The sequence below is a fragment of the Panthera onca genome, chromosome F2 (genome assembly GCF_046562875.1).
Source record: "Panthera onca isolate mPanOnc1 chromosome F2, mPanOnc1 haplotype 2, whole genome shotgun sequence".
NCBI lineage: Eukaryota > Metazoa > Chordata > Mammalia > Carnivora > Felidae > Panthera > Panthera onca.
Window position 1 is genome coordinate 23,021,928 of NC_138356.1, and position 15,979 is coordinate 23,037,906.

The 15,979-nt window shown below is 40.6% G+C and overlaps 1 protein-coding gene across 1 annotated transcript in view; it reads left to right on the forward strand.

Annotated features, from left to right (window-relative positions):
- KCNB2 (potassium voltage-gated channel subfamily B member 2) overlaps window positions 1–12,491 on the forward strand; it is a 385,616-nt gene extending 373,125 nt beyond the window's left edge. The window contains exon 3 of the mRNA XM_060610728.3: window positions 10,287–12,491. Coding sequence (XP_060466711.1) covers window positions 10,287–12,443 — 2,157 coding nt within the window. The 3' untranslated portion in view covers window positions 12,444–12,491. The remainder of the gene's footprint in view (window positions 1–10,286) is intronic.
- The last annotated feature ends 3,488 nt before the right edge of the window (window positions 12,492–15,979 follow it).

Genomic DNA, 15,979 nt, shown 5'->3' on the forward strand with positions numbered 1-15,979 from the left:
GCTTCAAAGCCTTTGCCCACCTAGTCCTCTCACCCCATAATGCCCTTTATTCCCTTTTCTGCATTGGCAACTTCAATTTATCCTTGAAGTCCTCCCTCTCAAAGAGCAGATTTATAAGTTAGAATTGTCCTTAGAGCAAAGGAAACATTCTTCCAACAGGAAAAGGAAGAATGTTCTAGAATTTGGATACAACTGTAAATACTCTAGTGTCCAGAACATGCTAAGTATTCAAAATCTGTTTTTTCTCCTTCAGGATTACATGAATTATTTTTTTCAAAGAACTAGAAAGTTGATAAGGAAAAATGGAGGGAGGCTTATTTCCATTTATTTTGTTCTAGTCTGGACATCTCTAAGATGTGTTTTTATATGACATAACAATAATAAAGTTTTTTTAAGTTTATTCATTTTTGAGAGAGAGAGAGAGAGGGAGCATGAGCGGGGGAGGGACAGAGAGAGACAGAGACACAGAATCCAAAACAGGCTCCAGGTTCTGAGCTGTCAGCACAGAGCCCAGTGTGGGACTCAAACCCACCAACCGCAAGATCATGACCTGAGCCGAAGTCAGTCACTTCACCGACTGAGCCACCCAGGTGCCCCAATAATAAATAATTTTTTATTATTTTAACAAATTAACAAATAAATTTGTATTTTAACAAATTACATTTGTAAATAAACATTGCAAATCGAACATACAGCATTCTTAAGTTTACACCTTTATAAAGTTTTTTACTTCTTTTCTGTGATGCTTGACTTTTGATTACACTGATGTGTGTGTGCACATATTTATATGTAAGTATGTACATATGAGTGTTTGTGCGCATGCATGTGTATGTATTTTTGAAGTTAAAGTGTAATTGGCTTATAACATTCCGTTCGTTTCAGGTGTCAAACATAATGATTCGATATTTCTATACACTGTGAAATGATCACCACGGTGGGTCTAGGTAATATCCGTCACCATACTTAGTTACAAAAAAATTCCTTGTGATGAGAATTTATAAGATTTATTCCCTTGGCAACTCTCACATATGCCACATAGTATCATTAACTATAGTCACCATGCCACACACCACATTCCTATGACTTATTTTCTAACTGGAAGTTTGTATGTTTTGACTCCCTTCACCCATTTCTTCACCTCTGGCAAACCATCAGTCTGTTCTCTGTACTTGTTTTGTTTTGTTTTGTTTTGTTTTGTTTTTGGTTCTGCTTTTGTTTTAGATTCCACATATAAGTGAGGTCATATGATATTTGTCTTTCTTGTGAATGTTTTTTAATGGATAACCTCCATTATTAATTCTTCTCTGTGGCTTAACGTTTTATTGCATAAACCTGAATCTACCCTGGATCCGTACATGGAACCATCACTTCCTTTACTGGTTGAATGAACTGCAGATTCCAAACCATACTCAGCAAAAAATGTGACACAGAATAAATACAGCACTTTTCTTTAATAAAACGTATCCTTCTGTGAAGGTGAAGCCCAAAGCTAATATATAGTCAAAAGCAGGCTTCTTGAAGAATAAGATTAAAAAAAGAAAAAAGTCTGCTCAACATGATGAGAAAAGAAAGGATTAATAAAAAGTATAACTTAAACCTATAAAAAGATTATGTTGCTGAACTTGTAAAGCTGGTCTGTTATCATAAAGTGATCTATGTATAATATGAATTTCTATTGTTAAAAAAATGCTATTGCTGGTTAAAGCTTTTAGGTTGACGTTGGGCCACATGGAAGCAATGGAACATGACTAAGAACCTGTTTTATTCTTCTGGGTGTTCTGTGGTAGGCACTGTAAGAAATTTTATGACAAATAGGGAGTTAGTGCCTTCCAGAATTCTAAAATTTTGGCCTGAGAAACAAAAATATCTCCTATGAAATTGTCAAATGATTATTTAAGAAAGTACTGTCCCAAGCACTGTCCCAAGAGACTCCCCACGATTTAAATTTGTCACTCCTCCTTCTGGAGCACTGCTGTTAATGTGACTCTATCCCAGCACCTCCTAAGCTCTCAGTTCAAACTTCAGACTTCCGGGAGCAAGAAAATCTGATCAGGCAAGCCTCAAGCAATGGATTAACATACCAAAGAAGTAAGATTGCCAGAGCAAATACAGAATGCCTCGTAAATTTCATATAAAAAAATTTTTGTAGGTTTTTTTTTTTTTTGAGAGAAAAAGCACGAGTTGGGGAGGGACAGAGAGAGAGAGAGAGAGAGAGAAAGAGTCCCAAGCAGGCTCTGTACTCATAGTGCAGAGCCTGATGCAAGGCTCTAACTTACGAACCATGAGATCATGACCTGAGCCAAAGTCAGATGTTTAACCAACTGAGCCACCCAGCCGCCCCACAAATTTTTCTTAGTATAGGTATTCGCATACGAAAGTTTGATTCAAATATAACAGCATCCTGTTTTCTGTTTCCTAAGTCTGGCAGTCCTCCTGGGAGGCACCTCTCTGAGTACAAGCAAGGCTGCCAAGGGAGACCATGTGAGTCCAAGTAACTGCAAGATGTGTCCTCTATACCTTCTGTGTATCTGGTAAACCCAGGAAATCAATGCCATAAGCATTCAGGAGAGGCCACTGTAATGTGGAGTGCCAAGGGAGGACTTCTGGAAGGACAGATGGAGGACAGCGTGATGAAGGGGATGATGTACCCAGGAAGCATATAATATATGGATAGATTCAACAGATGATAGATAGATAGATAGATAGATAGATAGACAGACAAATAGATAGATAATGTGTGGAGAGAGAGAGAGAAACTATATATGTAGATATAGAGGTATATAGTGAGACACACAGAGTGGTAGCCAGGAATTTTCCAGACTCTGTCTTGCAAACAGCAGGGACCAGCCATGGTGCGGTAGTCAGTGCCCCAGTGGTAAGATAAGTTTAAAATAAATGCTAATACATTATGTATATATAGACATAGAGATAGAGAATGGATAGATAGATAGATAGATAGATATTAGAGATGTGAGAAAGAGATTATGAGAGAGATTATGTATGCAGCTGATCCTTGAACAACATAGGGGTTAGGGGCACCGAACCCCTACACAGGTAAAAATCCATATATTACTTTTAGCTCCCCAATTCTTAACTAATAGCCTATTGTTGACCTGGAGCCTTACCAGTAACATAAACAGTCGATTAACATGTACATATTTTGTATGTTATATTTATTATATATTGTATTCTTACAATATATAAGCTAGAGAAAAGAAAAATGTTATTAAGAAAATCATAAGGAAGAGAAAATACTTATTGTCCTGCACTGTATGAAAAAAAAAATCTGCATGTAAGTAGACTGATGCAGTTCAAACTGTGCTATCCAAGAGTCAACTATATATATATATATATATATATATATATATATATATATATATATGAGAGAGAGAGAGATTAAGGAAGTAACTAACACAACTGTGAGGACCAGCAACTTTGAAATCCATACGGCAAGACAGCAGTCTAGAAATTCAGGTAAGAGTTGATGTTGTAGCCTTGAGTCTGAAATCCACAGAGCAGGCCAGGCAGACTTAGGCAGGATTTCTGTGTTGCAGTCTTAAGATCAAATTGCTTCTTCTTTGGGAAACCTGTCTTCATCCTTAAGACCTTTAACTGATTGGATGAGGCCTATCCACATTGTGGAGGGTAACCTGCTTTATTCAGAGTCTGCTCATTTAAATGTTAATCACATCTAAAAACATGTGATCTAAAAAACTAAAAATCTAAAAAACCTTCACCACAACTTCTAGACTGGTGTTTGACCAAACAACCAGATACCACAGACTAGACAAGTTGACCCATAAAATTAACCATCAAGGTCCTCAAAACAATACTGTGTAGCTAAGTGAAACAAGTATTTATTTTCCACATTTTCTACATGGGAATACGAAGTCCCAGAAAAGCTAATCATAGTGCGCATGGTCACAAAACCAGTAAAGTATATCAGAATAGGTTTCAAACTCTAACCTTTCAACACTAAGTCCTATATTGTCACCACCCCCTCTCCACTTCGCAGGAACTTATGAGGCTCCCTGAATCTTCATTTCTTCCTCTATACAATGAGAAATGGAATATTTCCAAATTCTCCTCTAACTTGAGTGTTCTATGATTTGTTTTTACAGCCTAGTATCAAGTTAAATGAAATCTGTTCCGAGGATAAACTCCACTCATTCTCTTCTTGTGTCCCTCCCCCCAAATCCATCATTCATTCACAGACTAAATGGAAGAATCTAAGCATTTGTGTTGTGCTTTCTTGGGGAAGGAGGGGAGGCGAAGCAGTCTACAAAACCGGAGAGCGATGCTCGCTGCCCTTGAGGGGTTGGGAGGGGCAGGAAGTTTGTGCCCAGCCAAGCTTGGCCAGTCTCCATTTTCACTCTCTGGCTCCTGAAGACTTGCAAGAAGGAATGACCTAAAAAGAAGTTACCCAACTGTTGGAGTGTGTGTAAGATGCAAGGTATCTCCATCTTTCTGTTGCTCCTTTCTCTGCAGAGTTACTGTGAATAAAATTCAAGTTTCCTTCACCAGCCTTCTACCCAATCACTTGCTTCCTAAAATCTAACCTTTTAAAATACAGAAACATATCATCATGAGTAGTGAAACAAAGCTTATTCCCGGAGATACCAAGAAACTATTAAAACAGTGTCTTCAGTCAGAAAATAACCAAAAACTCTTCTCTCAAAGAATTGGTTTTGTACGTGAGAATAAAAAAATTGAAAGAAGAATTCGATAGTATGTGGAACTAGACTGTTTCTCACACCCTTCCCCAAATGAAAGACATTATACAGGCTGACTGCTGACCTCAGTTTGAGCATGGATGACTAAGTCTTTTCAAACCCTCATTGAACAGCACACGAATGGAGGTGGCGGAGGATTGAATTCCTGGGTTCCTGTTACCCACAGGGCCAAAATAACGGACAGGCAACTGAACTTTTCAGTGATGCGGCTGCTTTGCATGTGTCATGCTCACATCAGTTAGCACATAAGGGCTTCATGCTAGCATGTGCAGATCAGCAGAGGGTACTTAAGCACAGATTCCCTTTTGTCCTGGGAGAGCCAAGGGAACATTCTGGAGAAGAAAGAGCTAGTAGTCAACTGAGGACCACCAGTGTAGAGGACAGCACCAGGTATTCTAGGAATATGAGAAGCTAGAACTGCAAATTTAGATGGTTCTTCCAAAGGATTTACTTTCTGGTTTGCTTTTCTTAAAACCAAAGGATTTACTTTCTGGTTTGCTATGGTTGATAGTGTCTTTAGAAATAGGATATCTGCTCGCTCTCTCTCTCTCTCTCTCTCTCTCAATGAATAAACATGAAAAAAATTTTAATAAAATAAAAAAGGGGCACATGGGTAGCAGTCAGTTAAGCATCCGACTTCGACTCAGGTCATGATCTCACTGCTCATGAGTTCGAGCCCCGTGTTAGGCTCTGTGCTGACAGCTCAGAGCCTGGAGCCTGCTTCAGATTCTGTGTCCCCCTCTCTCTATCCCTCCCCTGCTCATGTGCTCGCTCGCTCTCTCTCTCTCAATGAATAAATGAACATCAAAAAAAAATTTTTTTTTAAGTAGATCAGTGGGTGAAATCATGATATTCTAACCAACTTCTAGTCTCTTCCCTTGACAAATGGTTTAAACTTTGGCTTATGTGTTCATGCTTTGTCCTTTTTCTGAAAGTAGAAAATTATTTATGCTCCTAATAATGTTTGTCACAGGATTTTTCCTTCCTGTCAATTTAAATAAGCTGGTTCAGAAAATCCTTTTTTTTTAAAAAGAGTTCTTCCTTTTTTTTTTTTTTTAATGTTTGTTTATTTTTAAGAGAGTGCGAGCAGGGGAGGGATAGGGAGAGCCAGAGATACAGAATCCAAAGCAGGCTGCAGGCTCTGAGCTGTCAGCACAGAGCCCGATGCGGGGCTCGAACACACAAGCCATGAGATCATGACCTGAGCCGAAGTCAGACACTTAACTGACTGAGCCACCCAGGTGCCCCTCTCCTAAAAATTCTTATCATCACATTCCCCATATTGTTTTCTATTTCTGATAAGTTTTGTTTTTAAATGTGTTCTATCCCGCTAGGAAGAGAAAGCCTGTATGCTATGTAGTTCAGGGCTTGAAACTCAGTTTCACCTTCCAGTTTATATCCATGAAGGAAGGAAGGAGAGGGTAGGGAAGAGGGGAGAGAGAGAGAGAATGTACCCACACTGACCTTCAGTGCAAAGCACAGACGTTTCCACGTGCTTTTGTGGACTGTTGGACATCAGTGAATTTAAAGCAGATATGAAATTGTATCTAAATGGGGGATAAACAGTCCAAGTATATTTCATTTCCTCTTGATGCTGGCCAAAGACTGTGTCCAGACACACGTCCAGCATTCCTTGCACTTATCCGACTTTACATTTTATAGGTTGCTTCGTGTGCATTATCTAGTTTGATCCTTACCGACCCTGGGAGGCAGACAAGACAAGTGTGGTTCACCTTATTTTACGGATAAGGGACCTGAAGCTCAGAGAGGCAGCCGGCTTGTCCAAGTGGCCCACAGAGGTAGAGGCATGTGTTTTAATTCCCTGTCTTGTGTTCTTTCCACCACAAAACACCCAGTAACACCATCATATCCCTTCAAAGGATATCACATCAACAAGTTGGTGCAATTGAGGCAAGTCTCCCAACTGCCTTACTTCCTCTCACTGATATCAATGCAACCAGTTTTTGGTACCTATTAATGCAAGTGTCAGGGGCCCTAATCTTAACTCCATGTGATCCTCTGAATTTCTGTGTTTATGTGAAGAATTAACGTCATTTTCCAGGTGATTCAAAATGAAAGAAAAGTTTTTTCCAGAAAGACTGTCTATTCCCAGTAACCAAATGCTTAGAACAGGGCAATAGTTTTCAAAGTCTTCTCATCTGACTTTTTATTTCTTAAGCAACAAAAGTATATTTTGGCCATTCAACCAAATGATAGGATCAGTTGCGATTTGTCCTTGGTATAGATGGCACACATGACTGGAATTAGCAAAAGGTGGTGGTTTAGAAAGAGAATCATCACACGTAAGAGGTGGAGGGGACTGTGGAGGGGCGCCTGGGTGGCTCAGTCGGTTGAGCGTCCGGCTTTGGCTCAGCTCATGATCTCGCAGTTTGTGGGTTTGAGCCCCGCACCGGGCTCAGTGCTGACAGCTCGGAGCCTGGAGCCTGCTTCAGGTTCTGTGTCTCCCTCTCTCTCTGCTCCTCTCCTGATCGTGCTCTGTCTCCTCTCTCTCTGTGTCAAAAATAAATAAACATTTAAAAAAAATTTTTAGAAAGAAAGGGACCATGGAGATGACCTAGTCCATATCTCCAATTATCTCCGCAATTATCTGTGCGGCCAATATCGCACAGATAATTGTTTGGAATTTCTGCATTTCCCCTTCATTTGCCATGTGCAGACCTAAGTCTGCTTGCTAGAGCTGAGATACACAGCCAGCTCTCAAGTCCAGTTGTTAGAGGCCACAGGAGTTCAACATCTAACTTGTGCGTGGTTAGGATAAAAGAAGTAATGCCTAAGTGCCATAAGGGTTTGCTATACTAAAAAATATCCATGTTTAGAAGTGTATCCTGTAGCTTAGACCAAAATGCCACATTTATTATATTTATTTTGTTTAAACGCTACAATAAAACAATAAGCTCGCATTTGGCTTATTGCACCACACATCATCTTTGGTATATATTGAATAATTTATCTAAAGCGCCGTCTTTCTGGGAGAACTCCAAGCTTCACAAGATATTTAAAATAACCATTTCTCTAAACTGAGAGCAAATGGATTTTGACAGATTAAATTTGAACATGAGACAGAAAATAATGCGCTTCAGTACCTATGGTTTCTTTAATATGAATATGGGGTTGCTAAGAGCTTGAGTGTTTGGTATTTTTAGTCATTCTTTTCCTTCAAGAATGTACTCCAAATCACGTTGGGCATGTGCTGACTTTACAGGTATAAAGGGCAGCCTAGTTTGTTAAGTTGCCATCATCTGGCCTATAGACTGTATTAGGACTCTACAGTGTTTCATTAGTTCCCCAAGTTAGCTACTGAAGTCAAATTAATTACAGTCAAAATGTGATTGTGGAGCCAAGGAAAACTGAAGGTCCACCCTGGACCATCCAATTTTGCCCTTTGTCCAAAAGGTTGGAAGATAATGGAATGGCTTCATTTGTAATTCTACTCTTCTCCTTGATCTTTGAAGTGACAGTCATTAGTAAGATGCATCCAAAATGGGCAGGTGAACAGATAAGATATAGAAAACCTAGAATATGGATTAATGTAAGAATGATGGCAGCAACCCCAGTACTTAAAATGCCCACTTAATATAATACACTTACTAAACAACAGTGTGACCGCCTAGAAAATACAGAGGGACTGGTTACTTATGGTAAGAGCATAAGAATGGATGGGACCTGGCCAGTGCTCCCTAAGGAATCTTGTAGTGACAGAATTTTGTTAGTGCCGCCCCGCCATTGGCCTCTGTGGGTGGAAATTTGAGGTGAGCATTCCCAACTTGCCCTTAATAAACCCTCTGAACCCATTATCCATGGGTTTATCTAAACCTTCTAGGAGGATGTCTAACTTTAGCCTCCACAATCTCTTAGAATAGGATGAATAGAACCTTTTTTCTACTGCGATTCATTGATCCACATTTTTAAAGGAAATTCTGAAGGATACTCAAGTCAAAAGTACTTACTTTAGTTTTGTTTAAGAAAAAGATTTAAAACACTAAGAGTAAAATACTGTTCTTTAAGTTAAGGAAACATACATCTTTATTCAATATCTGTAACACACTCTTACATATGTTATACTGTGGTTTTACTTGAGAGAGATTTGAGGAGAAAGATGGAAGCTGGAAGAACAGGAACAAAAAAACAATGAAAGGTATAAAGGAGGCATAAAAGGAGAATGGGTAAGGAGAGTAACCCAGAAGTAGAGAAACTGACAAGGATAAAGAGAAGAAAATGGAGGGAGAAAGATGAACAAGAGAAGACTCTTGTTTAGAAGTCCTGATGTCAGAGACAAACTAATTTTTTCATGATCTCAGGTTTACTGCGCTGTAGGGTCTCAAGCTGCTTAATCATCGTCCTTTGAAATATTTACTTGATGCTGAATCTTTAAATTAAATGGTCACTGTCAGGATATTTTTCTTGGAGCTGCACATAGTAACTGAGACCAATGACAGCTCCCAAGACCATTGACAAAAGTCAGATGAAACCAAGCAAGCCAGACCTAATCTAGGTAAGAGAGGCTTCCTACATCACCAAGAATTGTGTGTCCCAGACACACCACCTTTACAAACCAAAAAAGTGCTTCCTCCTGTTGCTCTCAAACTTTCGTCTTCATTCTCGTCCTTATAAATCTAGAACACCAGCTTACAGTAAAGAAGTCCCTACTTGGGCCGCCTCTATTGTGCATGGTTCCACAATTTCCCACATACCTGTTCTTGGCCTTTGTCTTCCCAGAAAGATGCTACCAAGTTCCCCTATTCATTTCAGCCTCTAATAATATGGGTACCTTTCATTTGTTTAGCAATATTTGTGTGTCATGCGATTTTCACAACCACCATGTAACAGCTATGACTGCTGTCTTCATTCTACTGCTGTCTTTCATTCTAAAATTTATGAGATTTTCCTTGACTAAATTAAGCTAGCTCTAATCTTCCTTTCCCACACGATGCTGGCCAGAAGTCCGCACCTCCCAGGATGAAGGCTGTACTGACTTGGTTCTGCCATCAGTGCTTACCGCATAAATGGTATCTGTTGTACGAGAAGCATTGTTGTACTGAGTGCCATAGTATCTCTCCATGTGTAGGTCTGCATTCGTGGTTTTAGTTGTAGACCAAAGCTTCTAGAAACCACAAATTCTGTCTAGCCTATTGTGCTTCTCAGGCAATTTCACTTAAAGAAACACAAACCGGGTGGTTGAGAGAGAAAAATAACCGACAACTAAGAGAGGAGAGATTGCTCCCCAAAGCGATTCCAAAGGGTGGTTACTGACACAGGTGTGCCTCGGAGCAATGGCAGGGGCGAGGGAATGGACTTTTTTCAAATTTCTTAGGCCCTAGAATTTAAATGTTTACTGTGTTGGGCTCCTAAATGAGATGAACTCATAAAAAGTGAAAGTGTTTGCATTGGTTAGGGAATTTTAGGTTGTAAAATTCCCTTCTTGCAATATCTTTGAGCAATCCAGATCATTTAAAGAACGGGGAACCCATATGTCTCCCAGCTGCCTAAGCAACTAAGAGGATTTGCTAACTTGGACTTCCTTCTCTTTTCCAGATCTTGGCCATCGTGTCTATCCTGTTCATCGTACTCTCCACCATTGCTCTGTCTCTCAACACCCTTCCAGAGCTGCAGGAAATGGATGAATTTGGACAACCCAACGACAACCCCCAATTAGCACACGTGGAGGCTGTGTGTATTGCTTGGTTTACCATGGAGTACCTTTTACGCTTCCTGTCCTCACCAAATAAGTGGAAGTTCTTTAAAGGCCCACTAAATGTCATTGATTTGCTGGCCATCTTGCCGTATTATGTCACCATCTTCCTCACGGAGTCCAACAAGAGTGTGCTGCAGTTCCAGAACGTGAGGCGCGTGGTTCAGATCTTCCGGATCATGCGCATTCTCAGAATCCTGAAACTCGCCAGACATTCCACAGGCCTGCAGTCTCTGGGGTTCACCCTCAGACGGAGTTACAACGAATTGGGCTTGTTGATATTATTTTTGGCCATGGGGATAATGATATTTTCCAGCCTGGTGTTTTTTGCTGAGAAAGATGAAGATGCTACCAAGTTCACCAGTATCCCGGCATCGTTTTGGTGGGCCACCATCACCATGACCACCGTAGGCTATGGTGACATTTACCCGAAGACATTATTGGGGAAAATCGTGGGAGGCCTCTGCTGTATTGCCGGGGTCCTGGTTATTGCCCTTCCCATCCCAATCATCGTGAACAATTTTTCTGAATTTTACAAGGAGCAAAAACGCCAGGAGAAGGCGATTAAAAGGAGAGAGGCTCTTGAGCGGGCCAAGAGGAATGGCAGCATCGTTTCTATGAACTTAAAAGATGCCTTTGCCCGAAGCATGGAACTGATAGACGTGGCCGTGGAGAAGGCAGGAGAGTCGGCCAACACGAAGGACTCGGCTGATGATAATCACCTCTCTCCAAGCCGGTGGAAGTGGGCCAGGAAAGCTCTGTCGGAAACAAGCTCCAACAAATCTTTCGAGAATAAGTACCAGGAGGTTAGCCAGAAAGACTCCCACGAGCAGCTGAACAACACTTCTTCCTCCAGCCCCCAGCATCTGAGTGCCCAGAAACTGGAGATGCTGTACAACGAAATCACCAAGACCCAGCCTCACTCTCACCCGAACCCAGACTGCCAAGAACAGCCCGAGAGGCCGTCTGGGTACGAAGAAGAGATAGAAATGGAAGAAGTGGTCTGCCCGCAGGAGCAGCTGGCTGTGGCACAGACCGAGGTCATTGTGGACATGAAGAGCACCTCCAGCATAGACAGCTTCACTAGCTGTGCCACCGACTTCACAGAGACGGAGAGGTCGCCCCTGCCGCCACTGTCCGCCTCTCACTTGCAGATGAAGTTCCCGCCCGACCTCACAGGGACAGAAGAGCACCAAAGAGCCAGGGGGCCCCCATTTCTCACACTAACCAGAGAGAAAGGGCCTGTGGCCAGGGATGCCACCCTGGAATATGCTCCAGTCGACATAACTGTGAGCCTGGATGCCAGCGCTTCCCAAAGCGGGCTCCACGGCCCTTTGCAGTCTGACAGTACCTCCGAGAGCCCTAAGAGTTCGCTGAAAGGCAGCAACCCGCTAAAAGCCAGATCCCTCAAAGTGAACTTTAAGGAAAACAGAGGCAGTGCCCCACAGACCCCGCCCAGCACTGCCAGGCCACTGCCCGTCACCGCGGCTGACTTTTCCCTCACCACCCCGCAGCTCATCAGCACCATCCTCTTAGAAGAGACCCCCTCCCAGGGAGACAGACCCTTGCTGGGCACCGAGGTTTCGGCACATTGTCAGGGACCTTCCAAAGGGCTGACCCCTCGGTTTCCCAAGCAGAAACTCTTTCCTTTCTCGTCAAGAGAGAGGAGGAGCTTCACGGAAATAGACACTGGCGAAGACGATGACTTCTTAGAGCTCCAGGGGCCAAGACGGGACATGCAGGCCGACCCCAGCCCAAACTGCTGTGCAGATAAACCTAGTGATGGAAGAGACCCTTTAAGAGAAGAGGCCTGTGTGGGCTCTTCCTCCCCCCAGGACACAAGTCACAACTGTAGGCAAGACATTTACCATGCTGTGGCTGAAGTAAAAAAGGACAATAGTCAAGAAGGGTGCAAGATGGAAAACCACTTGTTTGCCCCAGAAATTCATTCCAACCCAGGAGACACAGGTTATTGTCCCACACGTGAAACCAGCATGTGACTAGTTACAAAAGCAATAAAAAAAAAAAAAAAACTTGTTTCTTAAAAATGAGGTAATAATGCCTGTGAACTAAAAAAATGGGAAGCCCCCCCCCCAAAAAAGTGCATAAAATGTTATTTTTGCATGGCATGAACAGTTTAGTTTAAGTACTGTTTAAATAAAGAGTCAAGACTGCATTTTGTAACAAACACAAAATGACTGAGGAACAGTGAACAAATAAAGAGAGCTCTATTAGGAACCAGTATTCTGCAATGTCTGACATTTTTGATCCTTTCATTTCAAATTGTAGACAGATTTTCAACTTTTTGCTTTTCTGTTACAATGAATTTTAGAATTTGCACATGAAAGGATGAAATGTCACTGCATGTATTCATAATTATGAGGATCAAGGTGCTTTGAGCTTGCAAAATGCCTAACTTTGTAAATAATGGGACCTGGGATGCAAAATTGTCAAGAACATATGGAAACAAGTTTCTGAGACACAGGTACTTCCTTCACAGCTACTGCCCCGAGGGGCTGTACAGACTTCTTGTTGCGAAATTGCAACCTCTTCTTAAACCATCTCACATATCTTGCTTTGGGTCATAAAGCTCTTATAAGTACATTTGTTTAAAGGAATACAGTATTTTTATTGTGACATAATTCATAGGGTGCATTTTTCTTTTGTGCTTCTGCTTACTCGTGGCATTTGTGGTTCTATTTATAAATCATGAAAATAGGCAAGATTTAATGACCAGATATCAACAAATTTGAAATTTAAGCTTGAAATTTTGCCAATTATATATCCTGCCACAGCCTAAAAACCTGAAAATATTTCAAAGGCTATACAACTAAACTTTTTTTTTTAACGTCACTCCACATTTGGAAATCACTTTCTTTTTCTTTTTTTTTTTTTTTCAGTTGTATGTTGGCCATCTAAAGATGATTGTATTTTCCACTTGTATCCAACATCAACTGTTCTGTCTAAAGAACTAAAGATAGAATGCAGCTATGCCAAAATGGGAATTCCAAACGTGATTTTTGATGAACTAAAAGCAAAGCTATTTAAGTGAGACTGCCACCCCTCTCATAGATAGCTGGGTTCAGAAATGAGTTACCATAAAAAGAGCCCTGGCCTGGCAACAGGTCACCCAGTATTTCCCAGTGGAGAGAGGGACGGCTGCCACCTGGGGAGGGCTCCAGGTGCCATAGCACCTGCCAGTAAGTGCAGCAACTGGAAACACCCTCACGTTTCCAACGTCCCCAAGCATCATCAGGATCACCGTTATTGAAAGCCACTTCCAGCATTTTCCACTGAAAACACTGAAATCCAGAGGACTTAAAACACTTGCTGGTGGTTACCCTGCTGGTGAAGTCTGTACTAAGAACCCAGGTCGTTTGAATGCATTTTGCTTCGCAGGAAACTAAGGCTCTGATTCCAGATCTGCAACTACCAGATGTGTGATGCTGGACAAGCCTTGTAAACCTCTAAGTCTCAGTTTTATGCCAATGAAACCCAGACAAAACTATTTCTAAGCTCCCTGAAGACTCCAAATTAATATGATTCTTTGGTTTCTCAGGAACGTCCAAGTTTTGCCTCAGCATAATGCATTTTGTATGTATGTGTGTGCATTGTGTGTGTGCGTGTGTATGTATGTGTGTGTGTGGTTCATGGAAAGAGTTGGGAAAATTCTGGACCAAATTTAAAGCACAACTTTTATTTAAAGAAAAAAAAATGCTAAATTTTATTCTGTTTTTCAAATTATGATAAAAACACTGGAAAAGACAACCCACATGTTTAGATCATCAGGCTTTAAGGAGTAACATTTATTAGCAGAATCTGGTCATTATATCTCAGATAAGAAAACAAGTTAGATGCTTAGTTGACATCCAAGCATCCCTACTGCTAAAAAACAATTTTAAATATTTCTTTTTCACTGTGCTTAGAATTTCTTAAGGTTTTCATGTTTGTCTCAAAACACAACCTGTCGGGTTTGTGGTCATTAACTATTGATATTTACATTATTCATACTTATTTCAGTGTCTAAAGCAAAATGTTGATCTGTTTTTGTAAATCTAGAGTGTTTGAATTTTCTACCTAGAGTTTTTTAAGTCAGTTACGTCTGCTGTTAGAAGAGCAAATAAGTTATGAAAAGCATTTTCTTTACATAGTCTCATGAATTATTTTTTAATGTCTGTTATTGAACTAAATTTTTTTTAATTTATCTGTATGCACAGGTGGATTTGTCTTACTACCCTGATGGTTCACAAATGCCCACTTTCATGTGTCCATTAGGCTTTCTACTGAGAACCTTGCTCCAGAATGCTTAATGTTAGAAATCTTGCCTAGATAAAGAATCCTAAACATTGCACCCTGGAAGCATTTTCCCTAAAAAGTTTTTTCCCTTTAATATTTTTTTTAGTTTCAAAGAGTTTTCAAGAACATCTTATGGAAAGCTTGGCCTTCACTTCTTCTTAGCCCTTCTGAGCCTAAAAGTCTTCAGCTAGGAAAGAAAAAAATGCTCCTCTAAAAAAACAAAAACAAAACAAAACAAAACAAAAACCTGACTTTGTTGTTTCATAGGGAGGCAGTTTGGGAACTAAGGGATCCCAGAATGCACTTCTGCAGCACTTGCTAAACCTTTTCAAAGAACTGCACCTGACGCAGAGAATGAACGTGTGTATGCCTGAGATGGTCTGCAAATATACCAAGCACAGAATTCTTTCAAAGTCTTATTTTTACATTAAAAATTCATGTAAATGCTGCATTTTACTCCATATGTTTCAATATAAACGAAATGATGTTTTATATTGCTTATCAACTAGTAAAACTGATACTCTTATAACTTCATATACCTCTTTTGTACCCCCCTGGAAAATATATCCCTAGTTTAAGAAGCACTGCACGGATGACAAGGACATAGATTGGCTCCTTGAGGCCCCTGGGAAGTTTCTGCTGCTAGGAAAGTGTCCTCATTGGTAGCTAGCTCAGTGACCAAGGACAAACTTCAGTGAGTAGAGACTATTTGAATGAATGAAAAAAGAACACAATCTCAAGAATGGTTAACTTGATTCTTCTAGCTATCTTAACAACCAGTGAAAATTGCCACAAGATCATCTTAGCTCAAAAACTGAGATCAATCATAAAAGTATAGAAATGGGAACATGGATAAATGTCTCAGGTTGGATCGCAAATACAAGAGTGACATAATTGAGTGAGTCCCTGGGGTTGACCTAAATGGTCTCTAAATATTTCCACTAGAAATTTCTCCACTCTGGCAAAACCAACTGCTTTGAAGCCAGCATTCAGATCAAACATTATCCTGATATGACTAGATCTGGTTACAAGGAGGATTTATGCCAAATGTCTGTTCCCATTAATTTCTTGTCAAAACAGTCTCACTCTCCTGTAGACACAAGCTGGGGAAAGCCAACAATTCAACTATTTTCACTTGGAATTTGAATATCAAAAAAAAAAACGCCTTATATATGTAGAGTACCTTCTAGTTAATTTCTTGTTGAACTTAATCCTCACGACAGCTTTCTGAATTAGCTAT